We start from the raw sequence: 15,025 nt of genomic DNA on the forward strand, positions 1-15,025 counted from the left end.
TTTCTGATTTAGTATATTTGGAGGAAGCCTCATAGTATGTTTCTCAGAGTTTGGGAATAGAGACAGCACTTAAGAGTAATGGCCTTCTGTTTGGACTTTTCAGTTGAGGAAATTTGGAATGTTGTTCTGTGGCTCAGATTCAGAGATCTGCTCCTCCGCCCCCCTGCCCTTCCCCTCCCAGCTGCAGAGACCACTTCTGGTCAGCCTGTGTCCCATTAGGACGCTCCCCTCCCTCCTTTCACACCCTTCTTGAGGGTGGACTCCCCACTTTCTGGTCATTGGCTTTTGACCTTAGAGCTGATGTGTTAACTTTATCCTCAAGTCACATTGAGTCACTGAAGAGAAGGGAGATTAAGGCAGTGGAAATGGAGAAATGGGAAGAGATTCAAGAGGTATGAAGGATACAGAATTGGCATGACTTAATGATCATTTGCATGTGTAAGTGAATAAGGGGGAGGAGTCAAATTTGACTTCTCTGCAGGGGAAGGAGCTGTAAATGATATCTAGGTAAGTTGCCTTTGACTCCTTTTTCTTTGTTTCCTATTGATTTTTATAGGAACTCAAAGAACAAAGTGATCTTAGGAGTCAAGAAATGATGCCTTGTTCTTGGAAAATGACCCACAAGTGAAGACAGCATAGCCCCACAGTGAAGAAGAAAAAAGAGTCATCAAGGTCATTGCTCACCAATCATTTATTGGGCATTTAAATACAATTCCATAGATTTTCTTCTGAAGGGTTTTCAGGCCCCAGTATCTTTGGGTCAACAATTTTGGTTCGTTAGGATCTGAAAACAGATGACATTTGCTTCCTCTCTATTTAATATGATCAGAAACTAGAAAGACATTGAGCTAAAACCAGTCTAGTCAGCTTTAGTGCTAGGAGCCAGGACAGTCCCTCTGATGAAGGGTAGAAGCCTGGGCGCTGGAGGTGTTGTGAATCAGAGGTGTCCTCTGTGGTCTCTGACTCTCCTAGCAGGCTCTCACTGTGTTTCATTTAAGTGTAGACTATGAGGCTTGAAATTCCTGATGTTTCATCCAAGGGGGCCAAAGCTCACTGAAGCCCAGATTGCCTCTTCTCAGTTTGTGATGGGTATCTTCTGAATACCTTTCCTGTTTCTGAATTTTGGCAGAAGTTTCGACCTTTCAGTGACCCAACCATGCCCTATGTACATGGAGGGCAAACCAGGAAATGATTTAAATCCCCAAGTTAATCAAAATTGGGATCTGATTATTTCACCCAATTTACCACTCAGATTTCACCCCGCCAGAACACCCTGGATTTGCTGCTCAAAGAACTGACATGCCCTAAAAGTAAATGCTAATCCTCAAAAGCATCCTTGCAAGTAGATAGAAAGTAGAGGAGAGAAGGAAGACATACATTTTCAATCTCTTAAACAGAAGTAAATATGAACTTGATCTGTAGATTTCTTCTTTGGCAGTAGCTCCGTTGTGCAATAAGGCCTAGTGCCAATGCTCTCTCTGCTCTTGGAGATAGTCGTAGAGGGGGTTGGGAGCAATTGCTGCCTTGGTAGGGTGACTTCCACCCTCTTCTCTTCTTTGGGGCCTCCCCCTGCTCTGGGTTGGATGGAAGGCCAGGTCACTGTGTCTTCCCTGGGAGCCTTGGCTCTGGTCATCCTCATTCATGTGGAATTTTTCTCTGTTAGCACTGCCTCGCTGGGTTCCATGGGATTGTCGGTCCTGGGACCCTTGATATTTCTCTTTCTTCTCATGGGTTTGCTGACGGTTTTGATCTTCTTCATGAGGTTGCCTGTCTTGTCTCTGATGCTTCTGCTCATCTTCATGGGTTTGCCTGCCCCGTGTCTCACATGGAGTTTCCTGACCCTCATGACCATGTCTACCCCTGATTTGGTGACCCTTCTCTTCCTCTACCTGGTGGCTCTGTCTCTCACCATGACTCTCCTTAGTCTGGGCCTCTCTGTGTCCCTGCCTATCACTCCCTTTGTGAGAGTGTGGCCTTTCTTGCTGAATTTGTGCTACAAGTTTGTGTTGGTGGTGTTGGCAATCCTCCTCAGGCTCCCATGCCTGGTGACTGTTCTGCTGCTCTAGCCTAGACTGAAATCTCTGTCCCTGATTTTGGTTCACTTTTTGTCCTTGAGTCTGTTGACTGGGTCTCCCTGAACTTTCTGATTGCTCAACATTTGAACCTCTGCTTGTTCGCTCATTCCCTTGGAAGCACCTATTTTGCCCTGTTTCCCCAGGTTCTGACTGACTGCATTGAGAACTCAGGCCTTGCCTGTCTGCCTGTCCATAGTGGGAACTCTGGCCTTGTCTGTCTGCCTGACCATAGTGAGAACTCTGGCCTTGCCTATCTGCTTGACCATAGTGGGAACTCTGGCCTTGTCTGTCTGCCTGACCATAGTGGGAACTCTGGCCTTGTCTGTCTGCCTGACCATAGTGGGAACTCTGGCTTTGTCTGTCTGTCTGTCCATAGTGGGAACTCTGGCCTTGTCTGCCTGCCTGATCATAGTGGGAACTCTGGCCTTGTCTGTCTGCCTGTCCATAGTGAGAACTCTGGCCTTGTCTGCCTGTCTGTCCATAGTTGGAACTCTGGCCTTGTCTGCCTGCCTGACCATAGTTGGAACTCTGGCCTTGTCTGTCTGCCTGACCATAGTGAGAACTCTGGCCTTGCCTGTCTGCCTGACCATAGTGGGAACTTTGGCCTTGTCTGTCTGCCTGACCATAGTTGGAACTCTGGCCTTGTCTGTCTGCCTGTCCATAGTGAGAACTCTGGCCTTGTCTGCCTGTCTGTCCATAGTTGGAACTTTGGCTTTGTCTGCCTGCCTGACCATAGTTGGAACTCTGGCCTTGTCTATCTGCCTGACCAGAGTGAGTACTCTGGCCTTGCCTGTCTGCCTGACCATAGTGGGAACTCTGGCCTTGTCTGTCTGCCTGACCATAGTGAGAACTCTGGCCTTGTCTGTCTGCCTGTCCATAGTGGGAATGCTGGCCTTGTCTGTATGTCTGGCCATATTGAGAATCAAATTCTTGCCTGTCTCTCTGATGATAGCCTAATTCCTGACCCAGCCTTGCAGAATGCCCATAATAAGAGCCTGATTCCTGTTGGTTTCTTTGGCTACAGCATGAATCCTCTCTAAGTCTTATAGGCTGGCTTTGTTGTTGTCTAACTCCTTCAGACCAGCCATCATGAGAATCCTGAACTTGTGTCTCATATTGATTTAAAGCAAATAAATATCCTTCTCTTTTAGTCTGGTCACTGCTAGATTTATGATTCAGTCTTTGATCAGAGCTCAAGTCCTGACCTTGCCTCTCAGACCGACTATAGCAGGAGTTCCTATCTTGTGTCTCAGACTGACCATGGTGGGAGTCCTGACCCTGTCTCTCAGACTGACCATGGTGGGAGTCCTGACCCTGTCTCTCAGACTGACCATGGTGGGAGTCCTGACTCTGTTTCTCAGACTGACCACGGTGGGAGTCCTGACTCTGTTTCTCAGACTGACTATGGTGGGAATCCTGACTCTGTTTCTCAGACTGACCATGGTGGGAGTCCTGACCCTGTCTCTCAGACTGGCCATGGTGGGAGTCCTGATACTGTTTCTCAGACTGACCATGGTGGGAGTCCTGACCCTGTCTCTCAGACTGGCCATGGTGGGAGTCCTGATACTGTTTCTCAGACTGACCACGGTGGGAGTCCTGACCCTGTCTCCCAGACTGGCCATGGTGGGAGTCCTGATACTGTTTCTCAGACTGACCATGGTGGGAGTCCTGACCCTGTCTCTCAGACTGACGGTGGTGGGAGTCCTGCCTTGCTTCCTCATGCCTCTGCCTATGTTGTCTGCCTGTATTTCCTGGAAAGCTGTGGTCTTGTGTTCCCTCCTGCTCCCCTTCTTGCTGGGAGGTTCTATCTCCACATGCCTTATTTTCTTCCTTATTATAGCAAGCTTGGACCAACTGGAACACCAGCAAGAGATATTCACGAAAATCAACATGTCCATTTCTGTCTTTATCCAAGAGGTTCAGAATGGTTTCCACAGTCTCTGGGTCATTTGGTCTCTGTGGGAAGAAAAAAAAAGAGAAAAATCAGATGTTTTCTTGTGGACACTAAGATATGTGCCTAGGTTCATGCCCCAGTCCATTTAGTTTGAATGAGCCTCCCTTGTGTGAGAAGTCATTAATTTGAAGTGGCGTAGGCTTGGTTTTCATCTTTGATCAGCTGGTTCTTAGACCCTCATCCCTTCCTGACTCATTGGAGGGAGCAGGACTATGGGGAGTAGAGATATACTTATTTAAAATCAGCTCCCTTCATAATGAATTTGGGGAAGCTGTCCCACCCCATCACCTGATAGTTGTTTGTTTATCAACATTTTTCCAGCCACAGTGTGAGTTCCTGGAGGGAGTAAAAGCTGGCTTTATCTATGTTTGTATCCTCAGTGGCTAGTATGGCGCTGGTGTGGAGTAGGTGCTTAATGATTCTTTATTGAATGAATGAATGAGAAAATGTGTGGGCAGCATTAAAATATAGAAACTAAGACATTAATGTAGATTTCTTCTGAGAAATGATTTCCAGTTCAAAGTTCTACTTCCTCCTGTTCGAGCTCAGATGCAAGGAGATGTGTGTGTGTGTGTGTGTGTGTGTGTGTGTGTGTGTGTGTCTGAGCATGCCTGTGCACACATGCCTGTGTGCTGGGAGCAAGCTATTAAGGAGCTACCTGTAACTCTCTTAGTTCCAGGGTGGAGCATGACCAAAGAAAACAAAAACTAAGCCCTGGATGCAGGTTTCAGAGTCACACACACGTGACTCCATGGGATCCGGACTCTATGCATCTTACCCGGAGGATGTTTCCAAACTCAGCCAAGAGCAGCTGCTTCAATTCCGTCTTGCACAGCAGCGCACAGTCCCCGTCCTCTTTCGCATATTTCTGGAACACCTTGATCACGGTGAGTATGCTGTTCAGGAGTGGAGCCATTTTGGAAAAGACAGGTAAACCTAAAAGAAGAAACAAGATTTTGTCTGTGTTTAGGATGAAGCCCAGGAGACAGCATTTTCAGAGGGAAAGTGGCCCCTCTTGGTCAGGGACAGAGCTTCTCCTTAGCCACACCCCTGACCCCCTTTGACCCATAGTCTGGCTCCAAATATCACACAGTGGGAGATGAGCGCAGACTATGGGTTCCCTGCTAGAAAAAAATGGCTATTTCCTAAAAACAACAACAAAAAATACAGTAGGTGTTTTACATGCCCCATCTTCTACTCCAGATGGGACTTGCTTAATTGAAATTCTCATATTAGAACAAAAGGGAAAGATGGTTAGGAAGCTATAAGGCAGGACCAAAGCCAGTGTCATGAAGCAGAATTTTCCACCAATGACTAGCATGCTGAACGGGGCACTACATTGACCCCACTGCAGGCCACAGTCTTCTAATGAGCCTTGCTCAAGTGGGGAAGAAGGCTAGAGGTCTCTCGCCATGGCCAAGGAAACTTTCTGGGAGACTAAATTCCAGTAAGTGCTTCTGGCCTGGATGATCACTTTGGATATGATTATAAAATAGAATCAGTGAATACAAAACTTCTACAGATGAAATAGCAAGCCAAATTAACTGTATAGATGATGGGAAGTCTGATACAATCAGAGAAGTTCACATTGGCCATGCTAAGAGGCAGAGGGTCTTTGGGGATCTGGATCTCAAAGCTATTTCTTCTTACATTGTGAAAATCCCAGTTACTGGGCTTATAGGTCTCCAAACAGAAACCCTAACTGCAAAGCACATTGACCTTCCAATAGTATGCAATGATGCCTGTACGGATAAGTGGCAAATAACAAATTGCATGGGACTGAGTCCCTAGTGTCGATTCATTACAATGAGACTTGAATATTAAGTGGCCCATGGTCCAGGGCCTTGCCCCTGATGAGCTCTAAACTCTTGGGTCTTGCCTAACTTGCACAAAAGGCAAATGCTCCACTAGGGGAGACTAGCAAACCACCAATAGTTCTAGCCCTTGATTTTGGAATACCTAGGACACACTGTAAAAAAAGCATATATTTTTTACAGCTTCAGAAGTAGGCAATCCTAGCTATGATCATATTCTCAGATAGAGCCAAGAAAATGAAGCAGGAGGGTACCCACGGCTATCACCTTCAGAGAGCAGTCTCAGACCTCTCCAGCCCAGCACATCACAGCCACCATCAAGAGCCTCATGGATACTGCCATTGCGCCCCCATGCATGTCTTACCTGTGTAAGGAGGAATGAGCAGATGATTGAGAAGCTGAAGAGGATATTGGAGGCCTGAAAACCCATCCTATTTATAGGGGTTTTAATTGTCCTACGAGGCCATCGTAGGAGACACCCATTCTGTGGCAGAGCCTGAATCACCCTGGACCCAGCCCAGCTCAGCCCAGCTTGGCTTCTCCCTCTACAAACCGTTTAGTTTATTTACTTCCCCCACTTGCTCATGAACTTGTTTGTCATTAGATTAGGTGACACGGTCCAAGTCCCAGCCCCATTTAATTAGGGGAGTATGCGTGTGCATGCGTGCTGTGGGGGTCCAAAAAGACAGAGATGTTCCTTAAGATGTGTCACTCACCAAGACTAATGGAGGACAATAGTCAAAGAAGATTAGCAATATGTTCATGTTACAAAAATCCGTCAATGTAGGGACTAGAGATTCTGGGTATATGGCCAGGTTATAATTCTTGGAAGAGATTTGTCCTAGGCTAATGTCTTGCTTGTGTGTATTGTATGTGTATTTTAATCTATTGACCTATTTTGAATTAAAAAATTTTTTTAACAGCTCTGCAGGCTAGTGGGGGCAGTAGACACATGACTGATTGGGGGGAGGAGGGCTGTGATGATGGTATTGCTATCATCACTTGAACCTTTTAAGGTTTTATGAAAAAGTTAGAGTTTAGCTAAACCGGTTTGGTTCAGTGGATAGAGCGTTGGCCTGCGGACTGAAGGGTCCCAGGTTCGATTCCGGTCAAGGGCATGTACCTTGGTTGCGGGCACATCCCCAGTGGGAGGTGTGCGGGAGGCAGCTGGTCGATGTTTCTCTCTCATTGATGTTTCTAACTCTCTATCCCTCTCCCTTCCTCTCTGTAAAAAAAAAAAAAAAGTTAGAGTTTAGCACCTGGCCAGCATGGCTCAGTGGTTGAGCGTCAACCTATGAACCAGGAGGTCCCAATCAGGGCACATGCCTGGGTTGTGGGCCCCAGTGTGGGGCATGCCGGAGGCAGCCGATTAATACTTCTCTCTCATCATTGATATTTCTATCTCTCTCCCCCTTTCCCATGCTCTCTGAAATCAATAATGCATATTTTTTAAAAAGTTAGAGTTTAGGAACAACATGGGAGCTTATGCTATTTGTGAGTAGAGATGCGGTCAGAGACCTGGGCCTCCAGTCATTCTCCACCTCTGCACCTGTGACATGCACCAGTGTCTTAAGCATAGGAGAGTCAAAGTAAGTCTTGGTGGAGTAAGTGAATTATTGGTTAGGAAAGCATTTGGAAATTTTGTGTAAAATGCAAAAAATTCTAGATTTGCTATACTTTCTATTTTTGTTTCTGGTTATACTTTTTTCTATGTAGCCATCCATCAACCAGTTAGTAGTGTTTGGGATTCTGCAAGGGAATCACAAAAGTGCAGGGAGATTTTAATCCAGTTGGAGTAAAGAAGCTTTATGTAGAAGAAAGATTTTGAATGACAGGGACAGAACACTAGGAGTGTTCAGTGTTGGAAAACCTGGGTATGTATGGAGTGTTCATACAAACCCAGGGGCTGGGCCCAGACTTCCCTTAGAAGGTGGGATTTGTATTGATCCCTGAGGGATTCAGGTGGCAGAAAGGAAAGAAGAGAAATTCTGGTGGGGAGAAGGGAAAGACCAAAGAGACAAAGGTGAGAATTTACAGGGTGTGTTTGGATTAGAGTGAGTTGGTAAGTCTGGCTGGAGCAGAGGGTGTACAGGAGAATAGAAATAGAAAATTTTTCAGCTGAAAACAAAATCTAGTCTTAGCCTCCTAATTTTACAGACGAGGAAACTGAATCCCAGCGAGATTGAGTGATTGCCAGGCGTCCGACAGGGTTATGACTAAAGCCAGGCCTAGAACCCTTGTCCCTTTACCCGATCCCACCATGCTTTCTTATAAATTCTCTGAGGCAGACTTGCAGTCTGCTTTAGGGTTTATTTTAATGAGAAATGTGAAACAGGGAACATTTTGGTCAGGAAAGTGACATGATAAAAGCATTGTTTGGGGCAAGATTTTGATCTGACTGCAGTAAGGTGGCCAGCTGTCTCAGTTGGGACTGAGGAGCTACCCGGAGGTGAGACCTTCAGAGCGAAAACTGGGAGGATTCTGGGCAACTCGGGACAAACTGGTCACCCCAGACTGTGGAGTATAAGATGAATGGGAAAGAGCCCTGTCTGGGCAGGGAGGCCTGTTAGGAGTCTCTTGTACGGCCACGTGGGGACTGTGGATGCAGCAGTTCATAACTGTAGGAAGGTGCTGGGTGATAGAGGAGAAGAAAGGATGGAGTTGGGGACAGATTCGATGAGGGGCAGGGAAGGGGAGAAGTCAGGTGAGACTCCAAGGCTTTAAGCCTAGGAAACTAGGAGAGCTGCGGTGTACTGAAGAAATGAGACTCCTGAGGGCTCTATGGAGTCTGAGGTTCAGCACCCCACTCCCCTCTCCCCTCCCCCCCACTGGCACTCCACAGGGTGTCTGCCTTTGGGATCTTGTCACCTTCCTGCCAGTTTGCACCCAATGCTGTTTGGGGTCTCCCAGCACTGGGCAGGCCTTGCTAAGATGTGTTTATACATCCTGAGAGCTGGTCATGCTGAGATTCTATTTCTGCTTTTGTATCTCGACCTATGAGAGCTGTTTAGTTATGCCTCTTTTCATCTATTAGAACTAAAAACCAAGAGAAGGGTTGGTGACTCCAGGGACCAATAAGGGGAGTGAAAGTGGGTGGGTAGTGGGTAGAAAGCAGCGAAGTGGGGGGCTCCTTTCTGTGGACGTCTCTCAGGGCTCCCTAGCAGCTGTTTCGTCAGGTTCAAGGGGCAGGCAGTTCTCTGCCTGATGCTGCAGTGGAGAGGAGGATCATGTTCTTAGGAGGCGGGTCTGTTACATATGCCTTCATTAAACACTCAGGAAGTTCCTATAGGACAAGCAGAGAACTGTGTGTATTGCTCAGTTAATCAGTAGAGAGTTGTGCGCTTTGAGCACCATTCCTAAGGCACTGAGATAAAGGCACAGTCCTTGTGCTTAGGGGCTTTCATTCTCCTGGGAGGTAGGCTACCCAGGTTCCTTTTCTATAGTTCAAACCCTGCTCTCATTGCTAGGATTTTGAGAGGGACTGATTAGAGGGAAGAAGGGAAGGATCCAGGAGCTAAAAATAATACATATTTAAAGAAATTATGAAACATACTGGGTAATTTTGGGTCAATTGCTAAGCCTCTTGGCCTTGAGTTTCTTCATCTATAAAAGGGAGGGTTGGACTGAACGCTAAGCTTTTTTTTCAAAAAAAGAAAATAAATTTTTATTGATTTCGGAGAGGAAGGGAGAGGGAGAGAGAGATAGAAACATCAATGATGAGAGAGAATCATTGATCGGCTGCCTCCTGCATGCCCCACACTGGGGATCGAGGCTGCATGTACCCTGACCAGGAATTTAACTGTGACCTCTGGTTCATAGGTTGACGCTCAACCACTGAGCCATGCTGGCTGGGCGAAGATTTTTTATTTTTATTTTGGCATTAACATGCTAAGATTCTGCAATTCCAACCTTATGTCAGCAGGAGCTTTCGAGGATATATTATAACTGCTCTATTCAAGAATTTGATAAAGGCCTCATAACTTTGTGCTCCTCAGTCTTCCTTTGTGGGGAACAGGAGGACAATAATGGGTATCCTGTTACGCAGCATTTTGAAGCCCTGGGCTGTGTTTTTCGGCTTTTATTTGCATTCATGTTAGAATGTAGCTTTGTGGTCACAAAGGCTAGATGTTTTTAAGCTACAATTTATTGATCTTACTATGTAGGGTAGGCTGTGTGTTAAGCATTTTACATACTATGTTATCTTGTTTAAGTCCCACAACAACTTCGGGAGGCAGGCAATATTATTGTCAATTTTCTAACAAGGAAACTGAGGTTTAGAGAAAGATAAGTAGCTTGCTCAAGGTCATGTTGCTTGGCACAGCTGCTGGGGTTTGAATCTACAACTTCCTGATTCCAAAGCCCTTGTTTGCAACCCCTATGTTACACCATCCCCTTTGGAACAGGACTGGTGATCGCCCACTTCCCAATGAGAGAAATAGCTTTTCACAAAGGCTGACATGAGTAAGAACGAAATAACTTCCTAATGACAGTCAGTGAAGGAATCCAGCCTTGAAATGAGAACCTCCCGGTGCATAAGCTGTCAAATATTTATTATTTTCCTGTGCTTCTCCAGTATCTAAATGGTTCCAATACTGAAGGTGCTTGTAATCTATTTGGGGAGACCAGACAGATGCTTATATTTATACTAGAGGCCCAGTACATGGATTCGTGTACCGGTGGGGTCCCTCAGCCTGGCCTGCAGGGATCAGGCCGAAACCAGCAGTCTGACATCCCCCGAGGGGTCCTGGAGTGGGAGAGGGCACTCTGCAAAGTTGCTGTTGCTCAGCAGCTCCTGCGTTGAGCGTCTGCCCCCTGGTGGTCAGTGTGCGTCATAGATACCAGCTGGTTGGCTGGTCGCTTAGGCTTTTATATATATATATATAAATATGAAAAACAAGAAAAGCAACCTATGTAGAAAATGTACCCTTCTGTTTTTGCAATGGATAGAATGTGATTGAAGATGTCCTCTTATTGCCCATTTCTTTGGTTCTTGATTCTTGCAAACCTTTGTTGTCCACTTTCCTTGGGTGCAGATGTGCCCAGTGGGTACGGCAGGTACTATTTTACCGAATGGAGTTTTCAGGGAGTCTCCCTGTCAAATTTTGATTAAGGATAATGATCATGGAATTCTTCGATTTCCTTTTCCTTCCGTGGAGATGTTGGGTGGCTATTTGGTGAGAGGAAATCCATAGGAACCAGAGGGTGGCTGAGTGTTTGTAGTATAAGGGAGGCCCCGTGTAACCCAGGCTGGCTCTCCACTCCTGCTTAGCCCTCTGGCATGAAGCAGGTAGATAAACTACAGATGGAGCAAATGACCACCTTGCCCTGGAGAGGAGTGGGCCTAATTAATAGACATAAAACTCTTTGAGATTTGTTGATATTGAAAGGTCATTTATTATCATCTACAAAATAAGTTCTCATTTTAAAATCTGTCCTTACAGAGAAATTACCCTCCTGTTAATTACAGGCCATTTTTCTTTAATGATATCTGTGAGAGTCAGTGGTTTTTGAAGGTAACACTAGCCTCAGCGATATTTTAAGCTTGTCAGAAAATGTGTCTCAGTCCAAGAAAGGAGGTCTAGGGTTCCTGGGGTCTAGCGCACAGGTTTTCATCTGGAGCTGGGCTCCTTGTTGCCAGCTTGTAGCTCAGTCATTTCTTCTATTTCTTTTGTTTTTGGCTGTAGGACCCCATCATCCCTCCACTCCCAATGTCTCAGGCCATAGTCTCCCCTCCCTCCTTCAATGAGATGAACCAGAAAGTGTCAAAAGTCATTGCTGAGCACAGACCGTGGGATTTTAGGTCATTCCTAGAACCTGGTTAATATTGCTCCAGACCAAAACAGATGTCTTCAAAGTTGGCCACATGTAGCAGAATTTGGATCAGTCAGGCCAGGTTTCTGAGGTTTCTTTTTGTTAAAGAGCTTTATTGAAATATAATTGACATACCTTACAATCTACCCATTTAAAGTGTACAATTCAATGTTTTTTTACTATTACACAACCATCACTGAAATCTAGTTTAAGAACACGCCCCTTATCCCCCAGGAAACCCTGTGCCTTCTTCCACCCCATAGCAATCATTAATCTGCTTTCTGTCCTTACAGATTTGCCTGTTCTGGAAATTTCATATAAACGCGTCATACATATGTGACCTTTATTGTCTGGCTTTTTTTTTTTTTTTTTTTTTTTTTAGCATAGTGTGTTTCCGAGGTTCACCCATGTTACAGCATGTATCAGTACTTCATTTCTTTTTAAGGCTAAATGATATTCCATTGTTTATTCATTCAGCCACTGATAGGCACTTAGTTGCCACCTGTTGACTACAGTGAATAATGCTACTCTGAACATTTGTGTAAAAGTTTTTGTGTGGACATATGTTTTCAGTTCTCTTGGACATGCACCCAGGAGTGGAGTTGCTGGGTCACATGATTACTCTGTTTAAGTTTTTGAGGACCTGCCACACACACACAGTTGAGTTGTTTTTAAGAAACTTTCTGGAGAGGGATGGTTGGTTTAAAAGCCTTGGCTTGAAGATGCCAACAGGCTGAACCTCGGCAGAGACAAGGCATGTGAGTTACTGCTGTGGTTCTGCGTCTTCCTGGTCTTGCACAACCTTGCAACCCAGAGGCCACCAAAGATCCCACAATCGTAGGCACCTGTGAAGGTTTGTTGACCAAATGAATGAATGTGTTCTGAGGTAAAGTGGGAGTGGAGGAAATGGGGTGGGGAAGGTAAATAAATATGCTTAGTAATCTGTGAAGTTTCAATAATATTTTACGAGTTATTAGCAATTCATTTAGGGTGCCCATCAGTGTTTGCAGCTCCCTGCCCCCTCCCTTCCACACCCAGAGAAACTCTGTCAGGAAGGGAAGAGGTGACCCTGGGAATCGGGGTCTGTGGATGTCAGTGCTCAGTCACCTGTTCCCCTTTCCAAAGCAGTCAGATCTCCTACAGCTTCTGACCCTTCACCTTGGTGCCCAGAGAGCCCGAGGACTGAGAACTGGAAGCCCTGGGTTCTCACCAGGGCCCAGATCCAACTTTCACTGTGACCTTGGAAAAGATATTTCTACTTTGGGACTCAGTTTCCTTCCTTATCTAGAAAAAAAGGAGGGGTTTGAAGCGATGACTGGCTGAATGGGATGGTTTCCCACCTCTGCAAGTCTGAGCTCTCTGGGCGCTCTCAGATTCTGTACTAACCCGTTTCTTGTCTCTCTCCCCTCCTCCTTTTTCCCCCTTCACTGCTGCTACAGCCCGGGAGAGAAACCCATAACTGTTTGCTAGGACTGCGTGCAGCTATCAACTTGTCTCTCTGCCTCCAATCTTCCTTTCTAATTTATTTCACACTATATCCCTAGACCAGGGGTGGGCAAACTTTTTGACTCGAGGGCCACAATGGGTTCTTAAACTGGACCGGAGGGCCGGAACAAAAGCATGGATGGAGTGTTTGTGTGAACTAATATAAATTCAAAGTAAACATCATTACATAAAAGGGTACGGTCTTTTTTTTTTTTTTTTTTAGTTTTATTCATTTCAAATGGACCGGATCCGGCCCGCGGGCCGTAGTTTGCCCACGGCTGCCCTAGACTCATTTTCTCTTCTCAACAAGGGTTATCATATTTCCATGAGAAACAAGCTCAAAGTTCTTAGCAGGCTCTTCAAGGTACTCCACAGCAAGTAGACCTTTGAGGTTTCCAGTGGCCTTACTTCTCCCCACCGCAATGGACTTCTCATTGTTCTCTAACTAAACCCTGCACTGCTCCTTCTACTTTTACGCACACTGCTTCTTCCCCCTGGAGCCCTCCTTCCTATTTATATCCAGCAAAATCCTACCCATTTTGAACACATTTCAACACTCACCTTTTCTATAAAAAAATTTCCAAGTTTTCCTCATAGGACTGTCCTCTCTTCTCTGTCCCCTCCCTAACGCTGCAGCCTTTCACGGGCTCTGTAATCTTCTTGTTGGCGTTCTGTAGATGGCTGCATACACGTTTGTCTCAGTAGATTTTGAGTTCAATGAGGGAAAAGACAGTCCCTTAATTCATCTGTCTCCTACAAGCTCTGCTCTGCCATTTACAGGACGGTGTCTTTTAAATGTGAGATAGGGTGGCTTTCTCTAGCTCCTGTGCCCCTGGTATAATGGGAGTTTAAGCTTGTATTTCGTGTAGTCTTTTAGGACTTTTGGCTGTTTCCTATGTAACATTTTTACTTGTGAATCAGAGGATGAATTCTCTGAGGGTGAGACCTTGACTTCCCTTCTGATCCCCACGTGTGTCCTGCCACAGTCCTAGGCTCCCGTGGATGGCTGAACCGGATGGCTTGCCACCTCTGCAATGTACTGCATCCGGGCTCCATGGACAGTTCTGATTTGGGATTTAGAGCTTGTTTGTGGCTTGCCTCTTGGGAATTAAGGGACTACCTTGTGAAGATTATCTCCTTACAGAGAATGGGGCAGAGAGATGGGTCTGGAAGCTGGAGCAGTAGTGGGCTACTATAACTGCAGGAGGCCTGGGGAGTGGCTGCCGGTAGCTTGAAGAATTTATACGGGAAAGAACAGAGGCACTGCTTTAGTTTCCCAGAAAGAGCCGGACACTCTGGTTCCCAGGCCCAGGGGAGACGCTGGGATCTGAGGCACAGCCCAGGAGCCATAGCTCTCACCATCACAGACCAGAGTGTGTCTGTGACACCAGCCAGCATGTGCACAGGGAGTTCTGGAGCAGGCAAGCCGAAAGCAGTGTTGGGGAGCAGTCAGGCCTCTGGAGGTCATCATGTCCTGCCTCTGTCCCGGGGTGGGGGTGGGGTGGGGGGAGAAAAGGGGGAGTCAGTGCCCAGGCCTTCCTCGGCGGGTCTCAATCCTAAAAGTCCCCAGAGGAGCAGATTACCCACTGTTCCCAAGAAGCTCACATCTGTGTCTCATTGCCTCAGCTGTCAAGCATAGCGGATGCTGGATCCAGGGTCCTGAGAGAGCAGGGAGGGAACAGCAGGGAACTGTGGGAACTATTGCAAAGGTGTCAATGAGCGGAGGAATCCTGTGGAAGTCTTTGCTAGCAGAGCACAGCACTATGAGAGGTCACTAAGGGATAGTCTAGGGCCCTTGGTGGAGATTATCTGGGAGTGGGGAGAAGTGCTGTCCCCAATCCTCTGTGATTTTTTTGTCTGGTCCCCCAAAGAGGGCAGTTGACTCT

At 46.3% G+C, this 15,025-nt stretch overlaps 1 protein-coding gene across 1 annotated transcript; it reads right to left on the reverse strand.

The window, feature by feature from the left end:
• Window positions 1-672: 672 nt before the first annotated feature.
• Window positions 673-6,243, reverse strand: RPTN (repetin). Its single transcript, XM_036343162.1, has 3 exons — window positions 6,208-6,243; window positions 4,808-4,965; window positions 673-4,031 (listed from the first exon to the last, which is right to left on the reverse strand). Exons 2-3 carry the CDS (start codon window positions 4,943-4,945, stop codon window positions 1,461-1,463), a joined length of 2,709 nt encoding a protein of 902 aa, XP_036199055.1. The 5' UTR covers window positions 4,946-4,965; window positions 6,208-6,243; the 3' UTR covers window positions 673-1,460.
• Between the last annotated feature and the right edge of the window lie 8,782 nt (window positions 6,244-15,025).

The sequence above is a fragment of the Myotis myotis genome, unplaced genomic scaffold (assembly GCF_014108235.1).
Source record: "Myotis myotis isolate mMyoMyo1 unplaced genomic scaffold, mMyoMyo1.p scaffold_m19_p_18, whole genome shotgun sequence".
NCBI lineage: Eukaryota > Metazoa > Chordata > Mammalia > Chiroptera > Vespertilionidae > Myotis > Myotis myotis.